Source organism: Apodemus sylvaticus, chromosome X, assembly GCF_947179515.1.
Source record: "Apodemus sylvaticus chromosome X, mApoSyl1.1, whole genome shotgun sequence".
In the NCBI taxonomy this organism is placed as follows: Eukaryota; Metazoa; Chordata; class Mammalia; order Rodentia; family Muridae; genus Apodemus; species Apodemus sylvaticus.
Window position 1 is genome coordinate 86,952,806 of NC_067495.1, and position 27,844 is coordinate 86,980,649.

General features: G+C 36.6%; 1 protein-coding gene across 3 annotated transcripts in view; it reads left to right on the plus strand.

Moving 5' to 3' along the window:
* The window catches only part of Diaph2 (diaphanous related formin 2), a 714,153-nt gene that overhangs the window by 162,229 nt on the left and 524,080 nt on the right, over positions 1-27,844 (plus strand). For all 3 annotated transcript variants that reach the window (XM_052170671.1, XM_052170672.1, XM_052170673.1), the window contains one exon: positions 10,990-11,129. In XM_052170671.1, coding sequence (XP_052026631.1) covers positions 10,990-11,129 — 140 coding nt within the window. The remainder of the gene's footprint in view (positions 1-10,989; positions 11,130-27,844) is intronic.

The window sequence follows — 27,844 nt, forward strand, 5'->3', positions numbered from 1 at the left end:
GGATAATCAGGCTGAGAAAGAAGTTAGGGAAATGATACTCTTTACAATAGCTACAAACAATATAAAGTATCTTGGTGTGACTCTAACCAAACAAGTGAAAGATATTTATGACAAGAACTTCAGGTCAATGAAGAAGGAAATTGAAGAAGATCTCAGAAAATGAAAAAATCTTCCATGCTCGTGGATTGGCAGGATTAATATAGTTAAAATGGCCATCTTGCCCAAAGCAATATACAGATTCAATGCAATTCCCATCAAAATCCAAACTCAGTTCTTCACAGAGTTAGAAAAAGCAATTCTCAAATTTTTCTGGAATAACACAAACCCCAGGATAGCTAAAATTATTCTCCACAGTAAAAGAACTTCTGGGGGAATTAGTATCCCAGACCTCAAGCAATGCTACAGAGCAATAGTGCTAAAAACTGCATGGTATTGACACAGTATGGAATAGAGTTGGAGACCCAGAAATGAATCCACACAGCTATGGTCACTTGATCTTCAACAAAGGAGCTGAAAACATCCAGTAGAAAAAAGATAGCCTTTTCAACAAATGGTGCTTGTTCAATTGGAGGTCAGCATGCAGAAGAATGAGAATTGATCCATTCTTATCTCCATGTAGTAAATGTCACTCCAAGTGGATCAAGGACCTCCATGTAAAACCAGACACACTGAAACTGATAGAAAAGAAACAGGGGAAGACCCTTGAGGACATGGGCACAGGGGAAAAGTTCCTGAACAGATCACCAATAGCTTATGCTCTAAGATCAAGAATTACATCATAAAATTACAAAGTTTCTGTAAGGCAAAGGACACTGTTAAAAGGACAAAACGGCAAACATCAAATTGGGAAAAGATCTTCACCAATCCTACATGTGATAGAGGGCTATTATCCAATATATATAAAGAACTCAAGAAGTTAGACGCCAGAAAACCAAACAACCCTATTAAAAAACGGGGTACAGGTTAAACAAAGAATTCTCACCTGAAGAACTTCGGATGGTGGAGAAGCATCTTTAAAAAAAGCTTTGGACCAACCCTACATCTGATAGAGGGCTATTATCCAATATATACAAAGAACTCAAGAAGTTAGACCCCAGGGAACCAAATAACCCTATTTAAAAATGGAGTACAAACCCAAACAAAGAATTTTCACCTGAAGAAATTCTGATGGCCGAGAAGCACCTTTAGAAATGCTCAACATCATTAGCCATTAGGGAAATGCAAATCAAAACAACCCTGAGATTTCACCTCACACCAGTCAGAATGGCTAAGATTAAAAACTCAGGAGACAGCAGGTGTTGGCAAGGATGTGGAGAAAGAAGAACACTCCTTCACTGCTGGTGGGATTGTAAGATGGTACAACCACTATGGAAATCAGTCTGGTGGTTCCTACGAAAACTGGACATGACACTTCCGGAGGACCCTGCTATACCTCTCCTGGGCATATACCCAGAGGATTCCCCAGCATGCAATAAGGACACATGCTCCTCTATGTTCATATCAGCCTTATTTATAATATCCAGAAGCTGGAAAGAACCCAGATGTCCCTCAAAGGGGGAATGGATACAGAAAATGTGGTATATATACACAATTAAAAACAATGAATTCATGAATTTTTTAGGCAAATGGATGGAACTGGAAAATATCCTAAGCGAGGTAATGCAATCACAAAAGAATACACATGTAATGCAATCATTGATAAGTAGATATTAATTAGCTCTGAAGCTCTGAATACTGAAGATACAATTAGCATATCAAATGAATCCTATGAAGAAGGAGGAAGACGGTCCTAATCCTGGAAAGGCTTGATCCAGCATTGTAGGGGAGTACCAGGACAGAGAAAAGGGAGGGGGAAAGATAGGAGAATGGATGGAGAGAAGAGGACTTATGGGACATATGGGGAGGGGGGAACTGGGAAAGGGGAAAGCTTTTGTATTGTAAACAAAGAATATAGAAAATTATATATATATATATGTATATACATAATATGAAAATATCTTAAATATCAATAGAATATATCTAATGTTCAGTAATTATACATGATTTTTTAAATATTACCAGATACTTCATTATTAGAGCCAGTACTTAGATTCATATGCGTAGGATACTTTGATTTTCTTATTTAAATTATGAAACTGGTATGGGAAGTGGCTTTTCAGTTATATTGTTAATGTTGTAGTATCCTCTTGTAGAACAACACAGAAATTCTTTGTAGATATAATGCCTAATGTCCTGACAAACTACTGTATTTTTGAAAGCTACAGTAATAGATAAACTCACTAAGCAAAAGTAAATGAAGAAAACTTGACATATTTTTATAAATTTTTAACTGGTTATTTTATTTACTTACATCTCAAATCTTGTTTCCCTTCCTGCTTTCCTCACTGAAAACCCTCCATCCCTTCCCTGCTTCCCCCTGCCTCCAAGAGGGAGCCCACTCCTGGCCCACCCTATAGCGTCCCTCTACACTGGCGCATTGAGGCTTCAGAGGACCCAGGGCCTCTCCTCCCTTTGATGTCCAACAAGACCATCCTCTGCTACATGTGCAGCTGGAGCTATGGGTCCCTCCATGTGTACTCTTTGGTTGATGGCTTAGTCCCTGGGAACCGTAGGAGGGGTGGTCTAACCAGGTAGATATTTTTGTTCTTCCTACGTGGTCACAAACCCCTTAGCTCCTTCAGTCTTTTCCCTAATTCCTCCATTGGCATCCCTGTGCTCAGTCTGAGGGTTGGCTGCAAGCATCACCATCTGTATTGATAGGGCTCTGGCTCATCCTCTTCGAAGACATCCTTATAAATTTCCTGTCAGAAAGAACTTCTTGGCAGCAACAATAGTGTCTGGGTTTGGTGTCTGTATTTGGGATGGATCCTTAGGTGGGGTAGTCTCTGGATGGCCTTTCCTTCAGTCTCTGTTCCACTCTTTGTCTCTGTATATCCTTAGACAGTAGCAATTCTGGGTTAAAATTTTGAGAAAGGTAGGGGTCCCATCCCACAATCAGGGGCCATGCCTAACCTCTGAACATGTTCTGTACAGGTTCTCCCTCCCCTTTTTGGGATATTTCAGCTAATGTCATCCCTGTTGAGTTCTGGGATTCTCTTGCTTTTCTGGCATCTGGGACTTTCTGGTAGCTACCACTAGTTCCCCATCCTCCATGGCTGTACACCTTTGTTCAATTTCTTGATACTCTGTACATCTCCTTCATCTCCTCCCACACCTGATCCTGCTCCCCCTTTTCCTCTCCCCCCTTCTCCACCCACTCTCTATCTTGTGAGTATTTTGTTCCTTCTTCTAAGTAGGACTGAGACATCCACACTTTGGCCTTACTTCTTCTTGACCTTCATATGATCTGTAAGTGTTATCATGCTTATTCCAAACTTTTTTCCTAATATCCACTTATCAGTGAGTACATACCATGTGTATTCTTTTGTGATTATGTTACCTCAGGATGATATATTCTACTACTATCTATTTGCCTGTGAATTTCATGAAGGCATTGTTTTTTAATGGCTGATTAGTACTCCATTGTTAAAGATATCACATTGTATCCATTTCTTTGTTTAGCTCTGTGCCCCATTTTTAATAGGGTTATTTGGATCTCTGGAGTGTAACTTCTTGAGTTCTTTATATATTTTGGATATTAGTCCTCTACCAGATGTAGGATTGGTAAAGATACTTTCCCTATCTGTTGGTTGCTGTTTTTCCCTATTGACAGTGTCCTTTGCAGTAAATCTTTGCAATTTTATGAGAGTCCATTTCTCAATTCTTTTTTTTTTTTCCGGTTTTTTTGGATTTGGTTTTTTCGAGACAGGGTTTCTCTGTGACTGTCCTGGAACTCACTCTGGCTGGCCTCAAACTCAGAAATCCACCTGCCTCTGCCTCTCAGAGTGCTGGAATTACTGGCGCACGCCACCACTGCCCAGCATATTTCTCAATTCTTGGTCTTAGAACATTGGTGTTCTGTTGAGGAACTTTCCCCCTGTGCCCATGTCCTCAAGGGTCTTTCCCAGTTTCTTTTCTATTGGTTTCAGTGTGTCTGGCTTTACGTGGATGTCCTTGATCCACTTGGAGTTGAGCTTAGTACAGGGAGATAAGAATGGATCAATTCCCATTCTCTTGCATGCTGACCTCCAGTTGAACCAGCACCATTTGTTGAAAAGGCTATCTTTTTTCCATTGGATGTTTTCAGCCTCTTTGTTGAAGATCAAGTGATCATAGGTGTGTGGGTTCATTTCTAGGTCTTCAGTTCCATTCCATTGATCTACTTGTTTCTGTACTAATAGCATGTGGTTTTTAATCACTATTGTTCTACAGTATAGGTTGAGGTCAAGGATGGTGATTTCCTCAGAAGTTCTTTTATTATTGAGAATAGTTTTTGCTAGCCTAGGTTTTTTGTTAATACCAAATAAATTTGAAAATTGCTCTTTCTAACTCTATGAAGAATTGATTCAGAATTTTAATGGGTATTGCGTTGAATATTTAGATTGCTTTTGGTAAAATGGCCATTTTTATTATGTTAATCCTGCCAATCCATGATCATGAGAGATCTTTCCATCTTCTGAGGTCTTCAATTTCTTCCTTCAGATACTTTAAGTTTTTGTGATACAGATCATTTACTTGCTTGGTTAGAGTCACACACTGTATAGTATTTTATATTATTTGTGACTATTGTGAATGGTGTTGTTTCCCTAATGTCTTTCTTAAACTGTTTATCCTTTTGAGTAGAGTAAGGCTACTGATTTGAGTTATTTTCACTTGTTTATGATTGAAACATAGTCGATAGCATTCTGCTAATTTACTTGTTGTTTGCTACTATAAAATACGGAACAAAAACACCTTGATGAGGGAAAGGTTTACTTAGATTACATATCCCTATCAAAATCTGGCCATCATGAGTGTAAGTCAGGGCAGGGATGTACAGGAAGGAATTGAAGCTGAAAGTATAGAGCAGTTCTGCTGTGCTGGCTTACTCCATGACATTTGCTCAACTTGCTTTCTAGTACAACTTGTCCAGTGGAGGTGCCACTTCCCAGTCAGCTAGAAAGAAATCATACATCAAGAAACCATAGACATGCTTACAGGGCTTGTTGAGAGACATGTCCCTTATATGAGCTTCTCTCTCTACTTATCCCAGTTAGTGTCAGGTTGACAAAAATCTAACCAGTACTCTGCTGCAATTGATGGTAATTGTTATCTGTGTACATACTGTAGTTAAAATATCTATGTGTGTATCCTTATTACATGGTGGGGAATCCTCTGGGTATATGCCCAGGAGTGGTATAGCAGGATCTTCTGGAAGTGAGGTGCCCAGTTTTCGGAGGAACCGCCAGACTGCTTTCCAGAGTGGTTGTACCAATTTGCAATCCCACCAGCAGTGGAGGAGTGTTCCTCTTTCTCCGCACCCTCTCCAACACCTGCTGTCTCCTGAATTTTTAATCTTAGCCATTCTGACTGGTGTAAGATGAAATCTTAGGGTTGTTTTGATTTGCATTTCCCTAATGACTAATGAAGTTGAGCATTTTTTAAGATGCTTCTCCGCCATCCGAAGTTCTTCAGGTGAGAATTCTCACTAATAAGTGGTTATTAACCTAGAAAACTGGAATACCCAAAACATAATCCACACATCAAATGAGATACAAGAAGAAAGCAGGAGTGGTCCCTGGTTCTGGAAAGACTCAGTGAAACAGTATTTGGCAAAACCAGAACGGGGAACTGGGAAGGGGTGGGAGGGAGGACAGGGGAAGAGAAGGGGGCTTATGGGACTTTCGGGGAGTGGGGAGGGGCTAGAAAAGGGGAAATCATTTGAAATGTAAATAAATTATATCGAATAAAAAAAAAAAAGATAGCTTGAAAAAAAAATATCTATGTGTAATCCATTGTCCAGAGCATGGTATGTTTACAACTAAGAACTCTGAAGCTTTTTCTGAAATTAATAGTAAATCTGTTTTACATTGAAAAATGAAAGAAAAAGATGTATTTCAAGTCACTACACTCAGAAGTGGCTATCTCCTCTTAGAATGTTCCCCTTGAACATTGCTTTTCTAGTTTTAAAATTTAAGTTTTATTTTAAAACATGGGAGGGTGTGGCCCAATGTACCTTTTAGTTCTCTGTGTCCTGTATTAGAATAATACAAGCATAGACATTGAGACAAGTTTCTATATTCTAGTGATTTTCAAATTAAGGAATGGCTTCAAATTAGGAAGGCATTCTATTCACCTAGCTTTGGAATAGCATGGTGTACTCTAAGTGCTAACTTTGTCTGCATTATTTTTTAAAGATCAAATGGGCACAGTGGTAATTTTCATTAATCTCATACAGGGAAGCTAATTAAAATTTCAATTATTATCCACCCATTATCTAGTTGTTGCCTTTGTTCAGTATTAGATCAGGATGTTGATAATAAGACATTCCTGTATTACAACACTTTTAAGTACAGTGAGATTTAGTTTAATCTATTTCTCTGTTTTGTTTCAGGGTTATTTCTTTAATATTATGTTGTGCCATATTGATTATGCCGAAGATACTCACACATGTTAACACTTTTTAAATAGAGATTTCAGATTTAAATACCTGTTGCTTCAGTTCTTTATTCAATACTGGGAAAGGTAGCATGGAAAGAAAAATGAATTACCTGTAGTTCACTATATATATATATGCTACTTCTGACACCTCACTAATTATTGTGGTCCCCTGGATTCTTTTGTTTTTATATCATCATATATTATTAAATATTCTTTGTGGGCATCATCCTAAAAGTTAGAATTATAGAGTAAACAGCTCACAGTAGTTTGGTTTTGGCTTTCTCATTGTTAATTTTCTGTCTCTTCCAACAGTTGTAAGGTTTTTCTTGTAGTTGAAATAATGTTTTATCACAAGTTAACAATATATTTGATTTATATAAATAAATATTTATTCTCTGGAATTAGTCTTCCATTTGGTAAACTTTATAAAAAATATGACTTTCCTTTTAATTCTTCTTTCTTTTTTTAAATTTTATTTATTTTAATCCTATTTTATAGTCCAGGCTTCATCCCCCTCCTGATCTGCCCCCTGACTGCTCCCCATCCTATACCTCCTCCTCCCATCTCCAAGAGGATGTCCCACCCCCTCCCTACCCCAACAGCTCTTGTCACTCCCTGGGGTCTCAAGTATCTTACTATTATGAGATCTCTCTAATTTCTTTTTGAATGCACTTACTGTTATGAACTTTCCTCTTAACACTGTTTTCATTGTATCCCAGAAGTTTGGGTATATTTTACCTTCATTTTCATTAAATCCTAGGAAGTCTTTCATTTCTTTCTTGTGTGTGTGTGTGTGTGTGTGTGTATTAGATTTTTGCTCTATTTACATTTCAAATGTTATCCCCTTTCCTCCTTTCTCCTTTGAAAACCCCCATCCCATCACCTACCACCTGCTTACCAATCCCCCTCCCACTTTTCTGACCTGGCATTCCCCTGCACTGGGGCATCAATCCTACTCAGGACCAATGGTATCTCCTCTCATTGATGTCTGAAAAGTCCATATTCTGCTACATATGTAGCTGGAGTCGTGGGTCCCTCCATGTGTACTCTTTGGTTGTTGGTTTAGTCTCTGGGAGCTCTGGGGGTACTGGGTGGTTCATATTGATGTTCTGCCTATAGAGCTGCAAACCTCTTTAGCTCCTTGGGTCCTTTCTCTAGCTCCTCCATTGGGGACCCTGTGCTCGGTCCATTGATTGGCTGTGAGCCATGGGTGTTTTGATCTCCCTTCTAAGAAGGACCAAAGTATGGATACCAAAGTATCCATACTTTGGTCTTTCTTCTTTTTGAGCTTCATGTGTTCTGTGAATTGTGTCTTGGGTATTCTGAATTTCTCGGCTAATATCCACTTATCAGTGAGTGCTTACCATGTGTGTTATTTTGTGATTTGGGTTACCTCACTCAGGATGATAGTTTCCAGCTCTGTCCATTTGCCGAAGAATTTCATGAATTTATTGTTTTTAATAGCTGAATAGTATTCCATTGTGTATATGTACCACATTTTTTGTATCCATTCCTCAGTTGAGGGACATCTGGGTTCTTTCTAGCTTCTGGCTATTATAAATAAGGCTGCTATGAACATAGTGGGGCATGTGCTTTTATTACATGTTGGAGCATCTTCTGGGTATATGCCCAGGATTGGTATAGCTGGGTCCACAGGTAGTACTATGCCTAATTTTCTGAGGACTTGCCAAACTGATTTAAGGAGTATTGCCTGGATTCTTGTGTTTTTTAATGTATAGTTCTGGCTATCCTAGAACTCACTATGTAAAACAGTCTGGCCTTGAACTCAGACATCCAACTGCCTATGCTTCCTAAGGGCTGGAATGAGAGGTTTACCACAGTGCTCTGCTGCATTCTTCATTTTTGTAATAAAAATTTTAAAATAATTTATCTTCAAGAATCATTCTAACCTTAACATGCTATCATGATTTTATAATGTCAAGCATTAACTTATGTTTAAACACTCAAAATTGTGAAATAACATTATTTTATAACTTTACCTGTTCACTGTCTTCTAAGCTAGCTTCTTTCCATTCCTTTTAACATCTAGGTATCCAGATAATATAATTAAGACTTCTTTCTAATGTTAATCATGGCAGCTTTATGCCTATAATCTTAACCATTTGGAGGCTTGCCACAGAGGGATTTTCATATGTTCAAGGCCAGCCAGGGCTACATAGTGAATTCAAAGGACGCCTCCTCTCAAATAAAAAAAAAAGTAAAGGAAAAGACAACAACAAAAACTAATACATTTAAACAATATGAGTTAGTAGTTATATAGAAGTTATATAGATCTCTATCACAGTGTTCCTGGTCTAAGTGTCAATAAACAACATCTTAGCCATGACCTCATGTGTCCATTAAAATAATTCCATTAAAGTTCAGTTAGTAAATGGAGTTAACATTTTTTGCATCTATGAAGGAAACATATAAATTCATCTTTTGAATATCTTTATATTCACTTATTCACTGTCTTAATAGAAGATATTTATTACCCATATGTCATGCATGAGCAAAATGGTTTATAAAAAATGGATTATACAGAACTTTATACTATACACAATATAATTTGGCAGTAAGTTCTTTGAATAATTATGGGGCTTTGGATAGAACATGGAGGTGGAGTGTTTCCTTACTGAGTTTAAGGCACCCCGTCCCATACCCTGTTTAAAAAAGGGGGGGGGTACTCCTAGCACTTAGACAGCTACAATATTTATATTTTTAATTTTTTTGTTTCTGATTTTTTTAATCTTCTTTTTCACACTCCAGATTTTATTATCTTCCTGTCTATTCTCTGTCTGTTCCACATCCAATACTTCCTCCCCTCCCCCTCCCCAGTCTCCATGAACTTGTCCCCAGCACTCTACCCTCCCTCCCCACTCCCTGGGGTCTCCAGGCTCTTGAGAGTTAGGTGCATCCTCTCTGATTGAACACAGCAGTCCTCTGTGTTGTGGGACTCATATCAGCTGGTGTGTGCTGCTTGGTTTGTGCCTCAGTGTCTGAGAGATCTCAGAGGTCCAGGTTAATTGAGACTGCTGGTCTTCCTACAGGGTTGCCCTTCTCCTCAGCTTCTTCTACCTTTTTCCTAATTCAGCCACAGGGGTCAGCAGCTTCTGTACACTGGTTGGGTGCGAATCTCTGCATCTGACTCTTTCATCTGCTTGTTGGGTCTTGCGGAGTGCAGTCATGATAGGCTCCTTTTTGTGAGTGCTCCATAGCCTCAGTAATAGTGTCAGGCCTTGGGACCTCCCTTTGAGCTGGATTCTACTTTGGGCCTGTCCCTGTACCTTCTTTTCCTCAAGATCCTCTCCATTTTCATACCTGCAGTTCTGTCAAACAGGAATAATTATGTGCCAGAGTTTTTGGCTGTGAGATAGCAGCCCCATCCCTCACTTGATGTCCTGTCTTCCTGCTGGAGGTGGGCTCTATAAATTGCCTCTCCCCATTTTATTGCATTTCATCTAAGGTTCCTCCCTTTGAGTCCTGAGTGTTTCTCCCCTCTCAGGTCTCTGGTGCATTTTGGAGCACCCCTTCCCTCCACACACACACTTCCTACCTCCCAAAGTTGCCTATTTCCATTCTTTCTGCTGGCCCTCAGGGCTTCAGTCCTGCTCCCCCGACACAATACCTGATCCTGTTCTTCCCTTTCCCTACCTGTTCCCTTTCTCACTCAGGTCCCTTCCTCTCTCCCCATTCCTATGATTGCTTTCTTCTCTTTCCCATGTGAGATTGAGGGACCTTTGGATTGTTAAACTTTTTAAGTTCTGTGAACTGTATCCTGGGTATTCTGTACTTTTTTGGGCTAACATCCACTTATTAGTGAGTGCATACCATGCATGTCATTTTGGGTCTGAGTTACCTCACTCAGGATGATATTTTCTAGTTCCATCCAATTGCCTGCACAATACAGAATATCATCATTCTTAATAGCTGATTGATATTCCATTGTATAAATGAAGCACATTTTCTGTATCCATTCTTCTGTAGTGAGACATCTGGGTTGTTTCCAGCTTCTGGCTATCACAAACAAGGCTGTTTTGAACACAGTGGAACACATGCCCCTATGGCATACATGGTGGAGCATGGCATCTTTTGGTTATACACCCAGGAGTGGTATAGCTGTGTCTTCATGTAAATTTATTTTGAACATTCTGAGGAACTACCAGACTGATTTCCATAGTGATAGTACCATCTTGCAACCCCACCAGCAGTGGAGGAGTGTTCCTCTTTCTCCACATCCTTGCCAGCACCTGCTGTCTCCTGAGTTTTTAACCTTAGCCATTCTGACTGGTGTAAAGTGAAATCTAAGGGTCATTTATATCTCAACATTGCTTAGGTGAGGACACTCCATTAAAACACACTGTGTTTGAAAATGCCATAATGTTGTTTATAAAGTCTATGTTTTACTTTACTTTCAAGATTTAAAGAAAAAATGTCTGTCTAAAGTGGCATCTTCTGTTTGTTTTGTAGGGTGGCCTGAAAAACAGCAAACATGAGTTCACCCTTTCTTCACAAGAATATGTTCATGAATTGCGATCTGGCATCTCAGATGAGAAACTTCTCAATTGCCTGGAATCATTGAGAGTGTCCTTAACCAGCAATCCTGTCAGGTAGTTGGTTCTTTTCATTTTGATAGGATTCATATATTTTGTATTCTATATGGATATATGGATGTATACTTAGATATGTCACTTTAACATCAAGATTTTTCTGTCTAGCAGTATAGGATTATCTAACAAAAGAGACTTCTGTGATTTTTAGGTTCGAAATGTTTAAAAATATGTTTATGTTTAACTAAATTGATCTTTAATAATGTATAATTTAAAAATACAGATAACTGTGGAATATTTATTTCAGTTTTGACTATATAAAATAAATCCAGAAGTAAAATATTGACATTTGCATGTTAGTCTATTTATATACCAGATAATTTTTTATTATTTAATCTGTAAAATATTAATTACATTAGGTTAAACATTTATCTTTTTATAATTGTAATTATATATCATTATGTATAATTTCATATGTTTAAGTTTTACATAGACTACCTACATAATTTTTTTAAATTCAAAATAGCACAAAAAATTTTACAAATAAAATAACAAAATGATTAATAAGCTACTTAATATTTTGTACAGTATTAAGAAGCAGTTTCTTGGAAGTAATGAATTGGCAAATAATCCTTCCTTTATTGACAGTAATGGGCTTTAAAATTAGTCATACCACAAATACTATTTTATGAAGAAAAGTAGATTTCAGTGCAATATTGTAATATTCTTAGATATAAATACTAAATAATTACTGTCTTAAGCTCAGAATTTCCTTAAATCTGGGCATATATTTATGTTCAGGTTTAGTTCTTAAAGCATTGAAAATAAATTACATATCAGTCATTTAACTGGGATTAGGTGTAGATTCCTGTGTGTGTGTGTGTGTGTGTGTGTGTGTGTGTGTGTGTGTGTGTGTGTATACATGTTGTTTATTTATATTCATACTTTATTTGGAAAAGTTTGAAAGTTATACTTGCATAATAGAGAGTTAAGATGTGGCTTTGGGTTGTGTGAATCTTTCCAGCAGCTGCTGTCTTGTCATTTCTAACATGGTGTGCTTTAACAGTTTTTATAATCTCATTCAAATAGTTGAGATCTTTATTGCTTTTTGTTTCTCACAGTCTTACTTGGCAGCCCTGACTAGCCCGGAGCTCACAATATCTCTGAGGCTGTCCTTGAATGTCTGCTAATCCTTCTGCCCTGTCCAGATCAGTGTGCTGTGCTAAGCCACCACACCCAGCAGGACTATGACTTATTTGAGAATTGAAACCACAATATATTCTCACCCACTGGCACCTACATCAATATCAGCTGCAGTGCCCATCCATATTAAAATACTTAGTTACAAACATTCTGTTGAGCAGTTGAAATGAATATAAACTGGGTATACTACATTTTCAGCTGTGGGAGGGTGGGGCTGTGAGATTGCCTGACGTTCAAAGTCGGCAGGGGCAATGGTGTGTAAAACTCATTAAACTCAGCCATTTAAAACCAAACCAAAAGTAAAGTCCCATGGGATTATGGATCAACGGTTAAGAACGCTTGCTGTTCTTCCAGAAGACACCCGTTTTCTTTCTAGTACCAATGCGCAATAACTTCCAACCACCAATAATTCTATCTTCAAGGGATCTGACTCTCAGTTTTCACCTCTGGGAACACACACACACACACACACACACACACACACACACACACACAATAAAATAACTACACCCCATTCAATAATGGAGAGATTAGTATATATTTTTCCTAGTACAAATGCATCTTTATAAAGGTATAAGATAGTGCTTGATATTATATATGGAAGGTGTTTTTGTTTTTCTAGACTATTTATTCAGTTTATTTAGTTTATTTGTGGCAAGGTCTCTCTGTGTAGTATATCCCAGACTATCATGGAACTATGCAAACCCAGTAGGCTTCAAATTCTCAGAGATCTTCCAGCCCTAACTCTGCTGAGTGTATGGATTAAAGTTGCTGGGCATTTGATACAATTTCCAGTTTTACAATCCTGCATAGCAAAAAAAAAAAAAAAAAAAAAAAATGTTTGTTAAAGAGGGCTCTGTGATCTCCTGAGAGTCTGGGAACTTAAGAGTAGCAACTGGCTTTTCTGGTACCTGATTGGCTGCACAGGAAGTGTGAAGTTCGTTGTGACGCTGGGCAAGGGCATTCTGCTGTAGGCATCAGTGATGTCTAGATCTGTATTGTCTTGTGAGTCAATCATCAAGCTCCTGTGAAGAAGTCCCACCTGGAGACAATACTCTTAGCCATATATTATGTGGAGAAGTAACCCTGTTGAGCCATCAAATCTTGCCAAGTCCTCGAGAAATGATGAGTAAGGGTGAGTTTGGGAGTGAAGACAGTGTCTTTGGTGGTGATGGGGCTTGTGGGTCTAGAAAAAGCCATGAGCATGCCAGAGCTTAGGTGTTGGAGTTTCTTCTGACTGGAATATGGAGGCCTACACACAGCATTGCGCCATGCTATATAAGCTAGTTGCTAAGTGCCCCTGAAGTTGACAGTATATTCAAGACTAAGGATTTTATAGTTCCCCGGGTCTCCAACATAGGAATGATCATGGAAGCCAAAACAGTTTCACAGTACATTGTGTACAAAATTAATGACATGACCTCAAAGGCTATTGAGGGCAGGTAGGCTTTAGTTAAAAGGGGATCCAAGCAGCACTTGATTCCTCTGCCTATTGGAATGTATGTCAAAGTGCTTGGCATCCTCTTGGCCTTGGAGGGAACCAGAAGGCTCAAGACCTTGAGCATCTGTACCCTGGAAGACATGAACAAGCTGTACATACACACCCTGGAAATACGCCCATTCGATCCTGAATCAAAGCCATGCAGGCACAGTCACAGAAAGCCAGTTCATGGCCCATGCCCAAGTGTGAATGGCAGCCACCAGGGTTTCGAGGGTGTCTGCTTTTAACTTCATCCATCTTAACTTCTGCATCTGATTGGAGAGTGCCATCACCAGGAGGGAAATGGTATCACATAGCTGTCAACAGAGATCCATGGAGCACAACTATAGAGTATCTGAATATGAAGGGACACATCTATCCCATCCAGGAGCCAGCACCTTCAAGTTGCTGGCTGAGACAAAAGAACTGACTTTGTAGTTTCTGAAGATGCTTCTGTTCTGCTGTTCTGCTATTTAGGATGTACTGTCTATTTCTAGCAAAAAAGAAAAAGAAAAAGAAAAAAAGTTAAAGAACAAAAACCAAAACCAAACTAAACATAATTTTCAGATGATATCTGTTAGCAACATGCTATTTCTACCTCCATTGAATGTCTCTGTTTTCTGAAGATATTTGAAGAAACAGTGATGGACCTAATGGTTGGACTTTATTTCCAAAATAATAGAAATGCCCTAGGGTGGATTTGTAAGAGAACACAAATTTGTGTTCAAATTAGAATTGTTTTTCTTGTTTCAGTTTTATCTTAGTCATGTTAAGTTTTTCTAATTATACTACATGATAAATACAGCTTTACTGAAAATGAATTATGATTTTAAATATTCACTTCAAGTTATTTTGAGTAATTTTGTTTTATTAACATTGATTTGTTTCTTTAAAATAAGATGTTACAGCAGATTCAAGCAACTCACTCACTTTGAGACATCTTCATATTCTTTTTTTTTTAGAAAGATTGTAGTTTTTTTAAGATTTATTTATTTATTATATGTAAGTACACTGTAGCTGTCTTCAGACATACCAGAAGAGAGGTCAGATCTCATTACAGATGGTTGTGAGCCACCATGTGGTTGCTGGGGTTTGAACTCAGGACCTTCGGGAGAGCAGTCAGTGTTCTTAACCGCTGAGCCATCTCACCAGCCCATATTCTTTAAACATGTGTAAGCTCAATAGTTTTGCTCCTTCAGCTAAATTGTAGTTCCCTTTTCTTGCATGGTGTATGGACACAAGACTGCATGTTTGTTGTACTGGTGTATTGCCTACACTATTGGATGGTCTACTATATATAAAATGGGGTGTTTTGCTTCAAGATAGGCATATTGTTACAGAAACAAGACAAATTGAACAGAGATGAACTGAAATGTTTTTATTAAACCTTTGCACAATTTTAAGTTTCCTGTGTGATTTTTATCCCTCAAATGTATTAGAAAAACCACTAGTTTAATGTGCTTAATGGTTATCAGCTTTTATTATGAAGTATAAGTTTTTTATTTTTAACACCAAGCATTATATTTTACTAGTAGTGTTGCATTTTAATGTAGGTTATATTGAATGTGAGAGGCTTTTAAGCCATTGATCATTAAGTCCTCCATTACACATATAGTGAAAGTGGTATATTTCAAATTATTTGTTTAATTAAATTAGAGGAAAGAATAGAGTTTTTCTAGGAATAGATATGTGTGCTTATTTGTATTCAGACAGGTAAAAAATAATTTTTATCCTCTTCAATCATTAAAAGGTGACACAAACCCCATAAAATTTTTTAGCTGTTTAGCAATCAGTAATGGGTTTAGAAAACCAATCAGAAAATGTTGGCATCTCATTAAAATAATTACTGAAAAATCTTGCATAAGACCTTGTGAGTCAATGCTTCTTCCCCTTGAAAGCAAATTATAAATGCCATTTACATTTATTTTATTTTATTATTTTTTAAACAGTTTTCTTATTTTATATATCTAAGAACCTAGTATATGCTTGATGGACTTAGGGATCTTATTCGATGGCTACAGTGACAGAAGTTTGTGATCTACTATGTGGGTGCTAAGCTCTCTAAGGTAACTTATACCTTTGACCCTTTGCTGTTTTCTTATTGACAACTATGCCATGAACAGTCCCTGAAGGTCACTCTTCCTACCTTGATAGTCTTCTTCACCACACTCCCTAAAAAACAGCTAAGCCACCATAAACTGAACCATTGAAATGAAATTAAAGTCACATTTTCCTCAAAAATTTGTCTTTAAATGCTGAATCATCTATCCAACTCCTATAAATCATATTTTGAAAACATTATTTTATCATTTGATAAATTCATCTAATGCATTTTAATCATACTTGAAAGGACCTTAAAGTAGGTATAAGACACCCCAACACCAAGTTCTCAATACAAAGGAGATTTATTTGCACCAGAAGGACAAAGGATAGGGAATAAGAAACAAAGATGGGAGATAGAAGATGAGGGAGAAGAAGAAGAGGAAGGCATATTTTCCTAGGAAGAACAAAGGACTGATTTTGGATAGAGAAGAGACACATATGTCCCATAGACAAATGACAGTTTATAAAGGGAAAGGGAAACTCCTGTGTTCTGATGAGTTCATTAATTTTAATTGGACATATTAATTAAGGTGGCCAAAAGAGGGCTTTTGATTTCTGGACTTTACTACTTTGATAGCTGAACATTGGTAGTCAATTTCCAAAGGAGGAAATGGCCAAATAAGGGAATGGACCTTGGTGGCTAGCTTTAGTAATGTAATATAACAGTTTAATGGGAGCAGAAGTGTACAATGCAAGATTTGTCTGTGACATGTTTGCCATACTCTGGCCTGTGTTTGCTAGACCACTCGAATATTTATCTGTCATCTCTTCCCTACCTACTAAGATATTTATAAATGACTATCAGAGTAAACCTGTTCTTTAGAAAGTTATTTTTATAATTCTGTTACTTTAGTTAAAGAAAAATCCCCAACATTTTCAAAGGATGACAAAACTAAGCAGAGTTCAGAAGAATTCTTTGTATGGGCTTCTCCTAAGCTCTTGCTTTAGTGTGTGGAAATGAGAACCAAGCCTTCCTAGGAACTGATTGGAACAGTAGACGGACTCCTGTTGTGTGGTGAGCAGAACTGTCAGCATACAATTGAACACTGACATTCTTCTTCGGCTCATAAGCAACTCCATATTCCAACTGACTTGATTGATATTACTATTCCTGGGGGGAGGAGGCCATTACATTAACCACTCACAAAGTGTCTTATTTGTTGTTATCAGGATTCATGAACAGATAATGAAATAGTCTTCTGTTGTAACCATAATTTATTCTTGTAGTGAATTAGAAGGAAATGAGGTCATTCTCTGTGCTAATTTTACCCATGGTGCTTAGTGCCTACCTGAGCAAGGTATACATGAGGTTGGTTTGCATACTGTGTGATAGTGGGCTTGTCCATGGTGCTTTGGGTGGGAAACCCTATTGTGATGACTACAATGAGTCACTGTGCTCTTTTTTTGGCTCAGAAATCCCTTCAATATATCTTTCATCTTGGCCATCTTGGAGCAATCCAACAGCTTCACATTGCTGGTGCTTCCTAGAAGACATTTTTGAAATATATAGTTTTTAATATAGAAGGAATTCTGCATTAATTCTTTCTAAAACCATTACCTTTCCTAGTGAAAATCACGCTGGAGGTAAGGCAATTAAGGACCTGCTTTCCTTAGATTCGTGGTGCTGAAAGAAATGATGTAGAAGATAAATCATTACCTTGTTATAACACCTAATATAAATGCAGAATCCTGGAGCTATGGATTTGCTATTTATGACTGTAGCTATAAGTCACTGTTGTAATTGTTGGATCTGATTCAGTTGGCTAGTGGCAGGCTTTAATTTTTTTCTTTCTCGTTTGGTTCTATTATCTACAGAAATATGGCTCCCCTCCCCTCTCTCCCCCAACAGCCAACCTTCACCCTAAAGTTCTTTTCATTTTGGATGCTAACTTGATATTTTGTCTTGGAACTTATGTTGTAATATGTACCCTTCAATAAAGAAGCTAGCCAACCTTTCTCTTTAATTTTGAGGGCTCAGCCTTCCCATATGTATTCCTTAGAATTCTTTTAGGTTTTTGTTTCATGTAACATTTTTCAAAGGTAATTTTCAACTGCCCAGCCACAAAGTGCATATTATTTCAATTTTGTTTAGAGTGGTAATGATTTTTCCAATGTTCCTTTTCCCTAGTGGTCCTGCTTATTAGCCACAACTGTAGGGATAAGATACATATTTTGAGAGGATGTCTTCAACTATTTACCAGGTTAGCCATTGTAATAAAGAAGTCTAGGAATAGGAGGGAGGATGATATAATAAGCCATTAGGCATGCTAAGATAGCACCAGAACCCAGGTAGTTTTTCATAAGCTTCATGTCACTCAGGTGCAGCAAGTTATGGGCAAATTGTCTGAGTTTCAAATATTGACATTGATTCTCCAGTATTAGATTATTTGAGTTAACTACATGGGTTTTTTTTTTTTTGTATTGTCCAGTTCAGATTTTGTTAGAGAATCTCTTATTTCTATTTGTTATTATTTTGGCAAAGCCCTTCATGCCAGGCCACCACATCCAGCATGCCAGCAAAAGTACTTGTCACACTAGGGGCTAAACATCAATTGCTAATCAAATTAGAATTTTATTGTCTAGAAAGGAAGTAAAAAGTATGGGCCACAGTTAATTGGTCTAGCTCTACCTCCTGAGAGTGTGGCTTTGGATTCTTTTTCTGCAAATGTGGTGAGCATTTTAGATACCAGTCAGCACACTGACTTGAAAGTTAGTCCATGGAAAATGCCATCAGGTAAAAGATTCCATTGCTTTATCATACGCGTTGAATATATATGTTGGTTGTAGCACACGTTTTACACAAGTCATGGTATTGCAAGTTATGAATATGCAAAAAAGGAGCATACAATTAATATTAACATGGAGTGTATGCCAGATACTATACATATGTATGGTTTTAGAGAGAGGAGAAAGAGGTAACACCATACCCTTGTATTAGGTTAAGGTATGTGTATGAAGCTGTCTTTCCTTAGCTGAAAGCTATCATTTAAATCTCATTAAAAGACTATTTTTTGAGCCTAGAGTGATGATTTAGAAGTTTAGTGTACTGGCTACTCTTCTAGAGTACCCATGTTCAATTCCCAGCACTCAGATGGTAGCTCACAACTGTCTGTGTATCCCCAGTCCTCAAGCATCCAGTGCCCTCTTCTGCCTTTCTCTGACACTACATGTGTATGGCACATAGACATACACTCAGAACAAACATATTCATATTTTCTATTCCAAGGAAAAACTGATATAGAAGGAGATAGAACGAAACAAGTGTATTCAAGGTGAAGCCTGAGGAAATGCAAATACAATGCTTCCATTTTACATTTCCTTTTGTGGAGAAATAGGACAGTATAAAGGATTTTTATGTCTATTGTGGGTTATAATGAGACATTCATTGGACAATTCAAACTTAGGCCAGAGTCTTTATCTTCAGATACCATGTTGCTTTTTGTTTGACTTAGTTGTTGTTGTTTGTTTCTATTTAATTTTAATTCATTGATTTTAACTCATTCACTTTACATCCCACTTACTGCCCTCCTTCTGGTCACTCCCTCCCACTCCCTTCCCCTTCTCCTCTGGTCGGGTGGGACTCCCTTTGTATCCTCCCCCATCCAACTTGGCTCTTCAAGTCTCTAATAGGCTAGGAGCTTCTTCTCCCACTGAGATCAGACAAAGCAGTCCAGCTAGGAAAACATATCCCAGGTATAGACAACAGGTATTGGTACAGCTCCTCTTCCAATTGTTGTGGACCCACATGAAGACCAAGCTTCACATCTGCTACATATGAGCAGGGAGGCCTAGGTCCAGCCTGTGTATGTTCTTTGGTTGGTGGTTCAGTCTCTGAAAGCTCCAAGTGTTCAGGTTACTTGACTCTGTTGGTCTTTCCATGGAGTTCTAATTCCCTTCAGGGCTCAGAATCTTTTCTCCTAGTCTTCCCATAAGAGTTCATGAGCTCCAACCACTGTTAGGCTGTGGATGTCTGTATCTGTCTGAGTCAGCTGCTGGGTGGAGACTCTCAGAAAACAACATGGTCATGTCCCTTTCTTGATCTTGATCAGATTTGTATCTGATATCCTCTATAATTTCTCTTAAGAAAACCTGCTTTTATAATAACTGGACAGGGTGAAGCCTTATGGACAATGCTATTTAAAATGGATAAATTAAAAAGATTCAGGAAAAGATAGGCATCAGACGTAAATACAACACTTTGGCAAAGACTGGAAGGGAGTCTGGCATAAAAGTCTCCTATTTATCAACACATACAAATTTTTTCTTAATTTTATGAATACATTCATTGTTATGATTTATTTTCTTTCATGTTTACAGGTTAAATAAGGTTTCTGCCTACTCTGTAACTTTAGTGATTATGCTAAATGGATATATCACAGGTCTAAGTAAGTACTGGAAATATAGGGTAATGTTGCCCCCCATTTAGGACCTATAGTAAAGATTAACATTGATTTTTAAGTTGAGTGTGTAGATGTGCTAAAGGAAATGGTTCACTCACATTCCTAGCAGTTTCTATGTTAAAGAAGACTAGTTGCATTCCTTTGAAGTGTCAGTATCCACTCCATAGTGCACCACGGAATAGACTTTTTACTTGAACCAGGACAAAACCACCTTAAGTCAGGCAACTTTGCTCTCTAGTTACTTTCCAGTTTAAAAGGCTTAGCCTCCCTTTCTGAATCTAACAAATAAGCAAACAAGCCAGCACAGCAAACAACAGATTAATCTTCCTAGTAGATAGAAACAAATATGTAAATGAAATAAATGAAGCAACAACAAAAAGGAAACCAGTTTAAAAGGAAACCAAGGACCATAATAAAGTATGTGAATTAAGTTATACACATAAAATAAGCAGTACATACAAAGATAAATCACTTTGAGTAAAGTGTATTATGTAACAGTTAAACATTCTCTGAAGTTAGGGATCACTGGGTGTCATCCTTTTAATCTCTTATGGCTTTTATAACAATCACTACAAACTGAGTTGTTTAAAAGAGTAAAAATTTTGTCTTGCACAGTCAAAGCAGACAGTCATTTCATTGAGCTTCCTCCAAGACCCCAGACGAGGCTCTTTCTTGTCTGGTCCAGCTCCTAGATTTTCTTGGTTTGTGACAGCTGAATCCAGCCTTTGCTTCTGACTCCACATGGTTTCTTTATCTTGGACCACTTGTCTGTCTTTTATGAGGACATTTTAAATAGAGTTAGGGCCTACTCTGATCCTGTAGAAATGTTATTGTAATCCCTATTTTAGAACTAGAAACACCCTGTTTTCAACTAAAGTTCTATGATGAATTTCTAAGTGGATAAATGTTCAGTCTAACATCATTATGCAAAGGGATATTAGCTTTAAATTATTGAAACATCAAAACAAAACCTCAGTTAATTCCAGGAAATGGCACTATCTCATTAAAACTGGAAAATATAAAATTTTGTTGCTTTAGCCTTCTTTATGTAACTGCATTTTGCTGGTTTTGTTTTCCTTATTTGAAAAAGAAAACAAAAACAGAAACAAACAAAAAAAAACCCCTTCATTTTGTAGTTACAAATCCTGAGAGCTAGAGTTTTATATGGTTGAGTTATATTGGAATGCTAGCTATGAAATTGGATTTCTGCTCCTTATGTTCCCGCTTTCCTTTCTAAGTCAGTGTACTTGCATTACACATTACTGCATCTGCAAATGAATTGAAAGCTTTCAATATAAATCTGCCTGCTTGATAGTTTCCTTTGCTTATTTTCGATATGATTTTTGTGAGTGTCAGAATTAACTTAGTATCTATGAATTATTTTATAAAGATAAGTAGTTATTTCTCTACAGATTTAGAGGCATTTTAGCCATTGAGTGTTTATTTGCTTAACCCAAATAATTTTAAAAAAATATCTTTTTCTTAGCAGAAACCATAACTTTTATTTTAAATGAACATAGTGATGACCACAAGACAGTTAAGCCCCAAATAAATGGTCAAGACACAAAGCTATTATATCTTTTACACAAAGACCAATGAATTTGTTAAGAGAATAGTTCTGATTTGAAACAGCTAATTCTAGAGGCATATAAAACTATTAGATGATAGATTTTGTGTACACAAACTCATTACAGCATCAGTTCTTCATAATAGATAAGGGGCTATGTTTTTAACTTAGTGCACAAAAGGCTTCCTTTTCACAGGAATTTGTATGGTTTCTACGGGTAAACTGGGGGTTGGGAGGCATCAGTTCAAACCACCCTTTCAGCATCTGTAACTTTCTAAGTACCTTCATCTAGAAAAAAAAAATCAATGTGAGAAAGGCATATTTTGAACATAGCACATACTCAACTCTTACATGTCTGCTAAGGTGTTAGGTACTGAATGTTAGAACAAAGACGTCAAACTGTCTTTACCTTCAGATAACTTTCTGAAAGTTAACTTTGAAAAACTCAGAATAGCCAGACCTAAACTTTGATCCCTTTAATTATGAGAATCAAAGTACAGGATAACATGTCCTACAGCCAAAATATGCAGCATTGTTACAAATAGGGGTCTTACCATGCAGTTATGGTGGGTAAACAAGCCAAGATCTATAGTTTTTGTTGTTTGTAGACCTCCTTATCCAGTAACTCAATGGGAAATAACTCATGCCTTGTATCCTTTTTATGTGTATGAATGTTTGCTTGAATGTATATATGTGCATAGTGTGTGTGTGTGTTGTGCAAGTTGAGTTCAAAGAGGGTTTCATATTCCTGGAACTGATGTTACCTATGATTGTGAGCTGTCATGTGGGTAGTAGGAGCCAAAAACTGGGTACTCTGCAAAATGAGCATTCAAGCTTTACCTGCTGAGCCATTCCCCCAAACTCCAGATTTTTTTTGTTTTTAGGCAAGGTTTCATTGTGATGTAGTGGCTGGTCAGGAACTCATTATGTAGACAAGGTTAGCCTCAAACTCACAAGAGACAATCCACCATGTGCCACCAACATGCCTGGCACCCATTCCTCAGACATTTTTTAAATGTTGAAGAAAGAAGATTGTAATATTTTTGTGTAATTACCCTGTTCTGGAAAGACTCAGTGAAGCAGTATTCGGCAAAACCAGAACGGGGAAGTGGGAAGGGGTGGGTGGGAGGACAGGGGGAGAGAAGGGGGCTTGCGGGACTTTCAGGGAGTGGGGGGCTAGAAAAGGGGAAATCATTTGAAATGTAAATAAAAATATATCGAATAAAAAATGTAAAAAAATACAATTACATGAATATAAAAAAATAAATAAATTGAACCAAATCTTTAAAAGAACCCAGTTATTTTTCCTCTTATGTATGATTTCCATTATTACCAAAAATTATAAGAATTTTCTTTGTATTCAGGATCTAGTTTCTTCAAAAAAAAACCATACACACACATACATTCAGAAAGGTTTTACTATGTTATTAAATAATAGAAATTTTAATATTTAATGCAATTAAGAATTTCAAATTTATGTATTATTTATTTAAAATGCCAAGAAAGTAGTTCAATGATATTATTTTCTGCTAAAGGCAATTGTTGAAAATGTTCTTTTATCAGCTATAGTTAGCTTGCCAAATCACCAACCTTACTATGCATTCCATCATCATGTATATTCTATAATAGTTTCATGTTCATAGGTCTGCTTTTCTACTTCTAATTTTACTCTCTTCTGTGGAAAAGACCCACTGGCATTCTTATTTGTTTCATGATAACTGATACCGTGTAACTTATATACAAAAAATGTGTGATTTAATATGGGTATTGACCTACCATCAGTTACAACCCTGATTTTCAAGTAGGGAGAAAGAGTTTTTGTTATTCTGACACTGTTTTGTGCCCATGCAGTTTTAGCTGGAAATAGAGTAAGAGAATAAATGGAACATCCTCTACATAGGAGTGGAATGTGTTGGCTTAACACAATAGACTTTTGTGTGCTTGTTAATGTGTATGTGTGTGTGTGTGTGTCCGTGTCCGTGGTTGATTTTCAAAGCAGGGTTTCTGTAGGTACCCTGGGGTTGGCCTGGAACTCACTTTGTAATCCACTCTGTCCTTAAATTCAGGAAGCCACTTGCCACTGCCTCCTGAGTGCTGCAATTAAAGTCATGTGCCACCTGGCCCAATCATCTTTTGATAGTTTCACAGATACTTAATGAAATGCAAGGTTTACAACTCAATTTAATACCATAAAAATATCTGTATTCTTTCACAGTAAAAGAAAGCCCAGTCTTTCATCATATGTTGCATTAGACTATGATTTAGATTGAATAGGAATTTGCTTATAGATTTGTATATATTCCCTTACTAAAGTTTATAAAAGGAAGCAATGCCTTGTGGGAAATGACCAATGAGTTTGAAACATTTCTTCCCAGTCAAACCATTATAGGATACATAGATATTTGGCAATATGTTTCATGAGGAGCCAGAGAAATGTGAAGAAATAAAGCTTTGTCAGAGTGGTTTCTCAATACATAACGAGAAATGCAAATCCTATTTTTAGGAATAGTATAAAAATGTAAGAGCTGGAGGGGAGAGTGTTGTGTGAAATATTGGTCATGACTTGGATTCTATGCTCATGAACTCATATTACCTGTTGTTACCTGCATAAGAACAGTAAGAGGACAAGCCATTCAAAATTGTAACAGGATGGTTATGTGGCACAAAAGGCCTTACTACTCCTTGTGGAGAAGCTATTCCCAATGTATGACTACAAGGGGATGGAGAGCCGCTTTTCTTCATTGGTGTGATCTCCACTAGGTTATCCTTGTTTCAGTGCATTGTCTCATAGTCATACATACACACATAGCCAGAACTAATTTCAAGCAGTGGGATATGCCATTTAAAAGGGAAAACATGAAGATTTGATAGAAAGTGTACTGGTGGTAGTCAGAGGGAGGAAATAAGGGGTGAGTGTGATCAAAACGCATTGTATATATGTTTGACATTCTAGAAGAATAATTAAACATATTGTAAAAGCATACCATGATATAATTATGATTGCATAGAATGTTTTTCATAGTTTTTATCAAAATAGCCTTGTAGCTTAAGGGGTATGTTAGCACATTTGGAAAGTTTTCTTATGATTTGCTTAGTATCTAGTTTTCTGCCAAACACTAGGCAAAATGTCTGTGCTCATTTCCAGCTTCTTTGGTAAATGTTATCACATCTGTGAGAAGAAGAAAAATAAATTCTTTCAAGTTTACGAATGTGTACTAGTCTCAGACATATTTTCTTCTTGTTAGTTTCTTTCATGTAGATTTAAACATGTTTCCTAGCGTATTAATAAATATGCATTTAACATAATCATTGTAATGAAAGTAGCTGACTTTCAACAGTACTACAAATTGGCAATAACAGTATTTTCTCTATTATGAATGTTAATAACTATTTAAACAGCTTCTATTAAACTTTTTAAAAGCTTGACAACGCAGCTAACACCACTTAGAGAAATAATATAAAAGTAGGTACAGATCAATACTCTTAGAACACTTTACAGGGAGTTACCTATAAAAATGGAATAATTAAAGACACATTTTATGATGTAGAAATGGAAACAGGACTTAAAAATGTAAGCAAGGTTCAGAAGGCAGCAAGACTAGAATAGAATTACTAAAGCAGGTTTTAATATTGATGTCTAGAATCTGTTTGCTTTAACTTTCTAGTATGTGACTTGTTTTAGAATACCAGTAGTAGTTTGTTGATACACAGAAAATAAAATGCTGCAGTCATTGTGACTATGCCAACTTATATGTCTTCTCTTCAAATTTCGGTTAACTTTATCAGTTAGTATCAAACACGTACAGGTTAATTTTACAAAACTACTTTAAATATTAATAGACTAAATTTTAATCATGAAATTTTAGGTTAAAATGCAATTTTTGCTTATGCACACTCAGCGTCATATCTTATAATCGAAGGAAAACAGATCATTGCGTCCTATATTAGTTTAAAAAAATTAGGCACACTCAATTCTAATGAAGTTTTTGAAGTATTATTTTAATGGGTGAGCTACAGTACACATTAAGATAAATAGTGGCTCTTGTGATTGCATTTGTTACATTTTCCCATGACATATGGATCATGTAAAGATCCATAAAGGTCAGATTTTTTCATTTACATGATATTTGAATATATATAATAACTATCTAAAATTGTTAGAGAATGTGGTTCAATCCCCAAAGTCTGGTCCTTGTGGCATAATTATATGAGTGTAAGTACTTTTTACAGAAGAGTTATCGGTAGCAAAGTATTGCAAGACAGAATTTTGTACCTGACAAATGATTATGCATTTGTTATTTAAAGGGAGGAGGTCAGCTTTCTAATTCTGAATGTGAATAATTTTATTTCATGATTAATTTACAATGATAGATATTCCACATCATAGTTAAATAATTTTTTATAAAACAAAGAGGATCTCCATGAATGAGGTTTTGTTTTTCCTACATGGAGCTAAGGTCATTATGTTTCTAAACAGACTTACAGCAATAGTACTACTAGTTTGCAGATTTCCTATTTCCTATCCTGCTATGAAGGTGTATCATACTTTGGAAATGCCTAGAAGGCTCTCCCCCGGGCATATCTATCATGTTAGCTACACAATTGATAGCAGCTGGATAGCTGACAATTCACAATTAAGATGCCAGCTAACACCTAGGAGAGCCAAGTATTCTGTGGTTTGTTAAGATTAGATTCATGTGCCCTAGACAACAGTAGTTGCTCAGTCATTCTAGCTGTTTTTCTAATGGTAGGTAGCAGTTAATTCAGGAGAGATTGTCCACCTATCAGCAAGTGTTTAGGCTTCTAGCCTTTCACATCAGATAGTTTCAACCTGAAAAACTTGTATTGAGATTTAATTGATATAGGCAACATTGAGAAGAGAGCAAGATGTTATAGTGTTCTTTTACATGTAAACAAGCTTTGGGTGAGGTAGTATAATAACCTATAACATGGATATGAGTTTAAAACCTTTTTTCATTCCAAATCAACCTATATCTAATTATTAGATCTGTTCTATAAAATCCAGTGTTGCTGATAATATTCATATTGCTTCCACGTCCCCCCTGCTTTGTGGTCTATATCTCTTGGTTCTGAATAGAAGTCCAGGGCAGTTTGTTTAATATTGTACTGAAACTTTTTTTATGTCAAGCTACCTAATGAATTTCTTTGAGACCCATTTTAAATCAGTTGTTTTCAATATTTATTTATGAAAAGGTACTGAAGAACTGTAAACAGATTTTCAAAAATTGATGTTATCATAAATTTCCCCTATGTGAATTAGCATTTGTCAAAAAATAAATGAATACCTTGAAATAAATTCAGATCTAAATTTGTATTAGACATTAATGTTTAAGAAATTTGTATTGTTTTGAAGCCCAGCATTAGGAACATTGATTAAAAAATAGCATAATGGTTTTAAAATGAATAGACATCCACCCTGGGATAATATTTAACCTTCAGAAACACTAAGTTTAAAAGTATTTTGTTAGTCTATTTATTAATCTTTTCTTTCACCTGATAATAGTATAGAGGATGTATTATGGTCAGTCATTGTTCTTTTATTAATATACTTATCTACTATTACTTTTTAACTTCTAATTGACTATTGCTATTTTTATATACTTACAGGGTAGGCTTTGACATTTTAATACGTGTATGTAATGTGTAATGATCAGATCAGAGTAATTGAAACATAAATCACTCCAAACACTTATCAAAATTTTTTATGCTATGGACATTAAAAATTATCTCCATTAGCCATTATGAAATATATAATTAATTGCCACTAGTTATTCTTTTTTGTTGTTGTTGAACTTTGGAAATCATTTATCATATTGTCTGCTAGTTGAATGTATTATTTTTAAATTATTAACAAGTAATAATAATTCACATGTTGATTCCACTATTCACGTTCATGACTTTTTTTTCCTTCCAAATGAGCCAGGTTGTCAAAAATACACTGTTGTAGCATATTTGATTTTGAGGAGCAAGGACCAGTTCCATAAGGATTATCATTTCAATC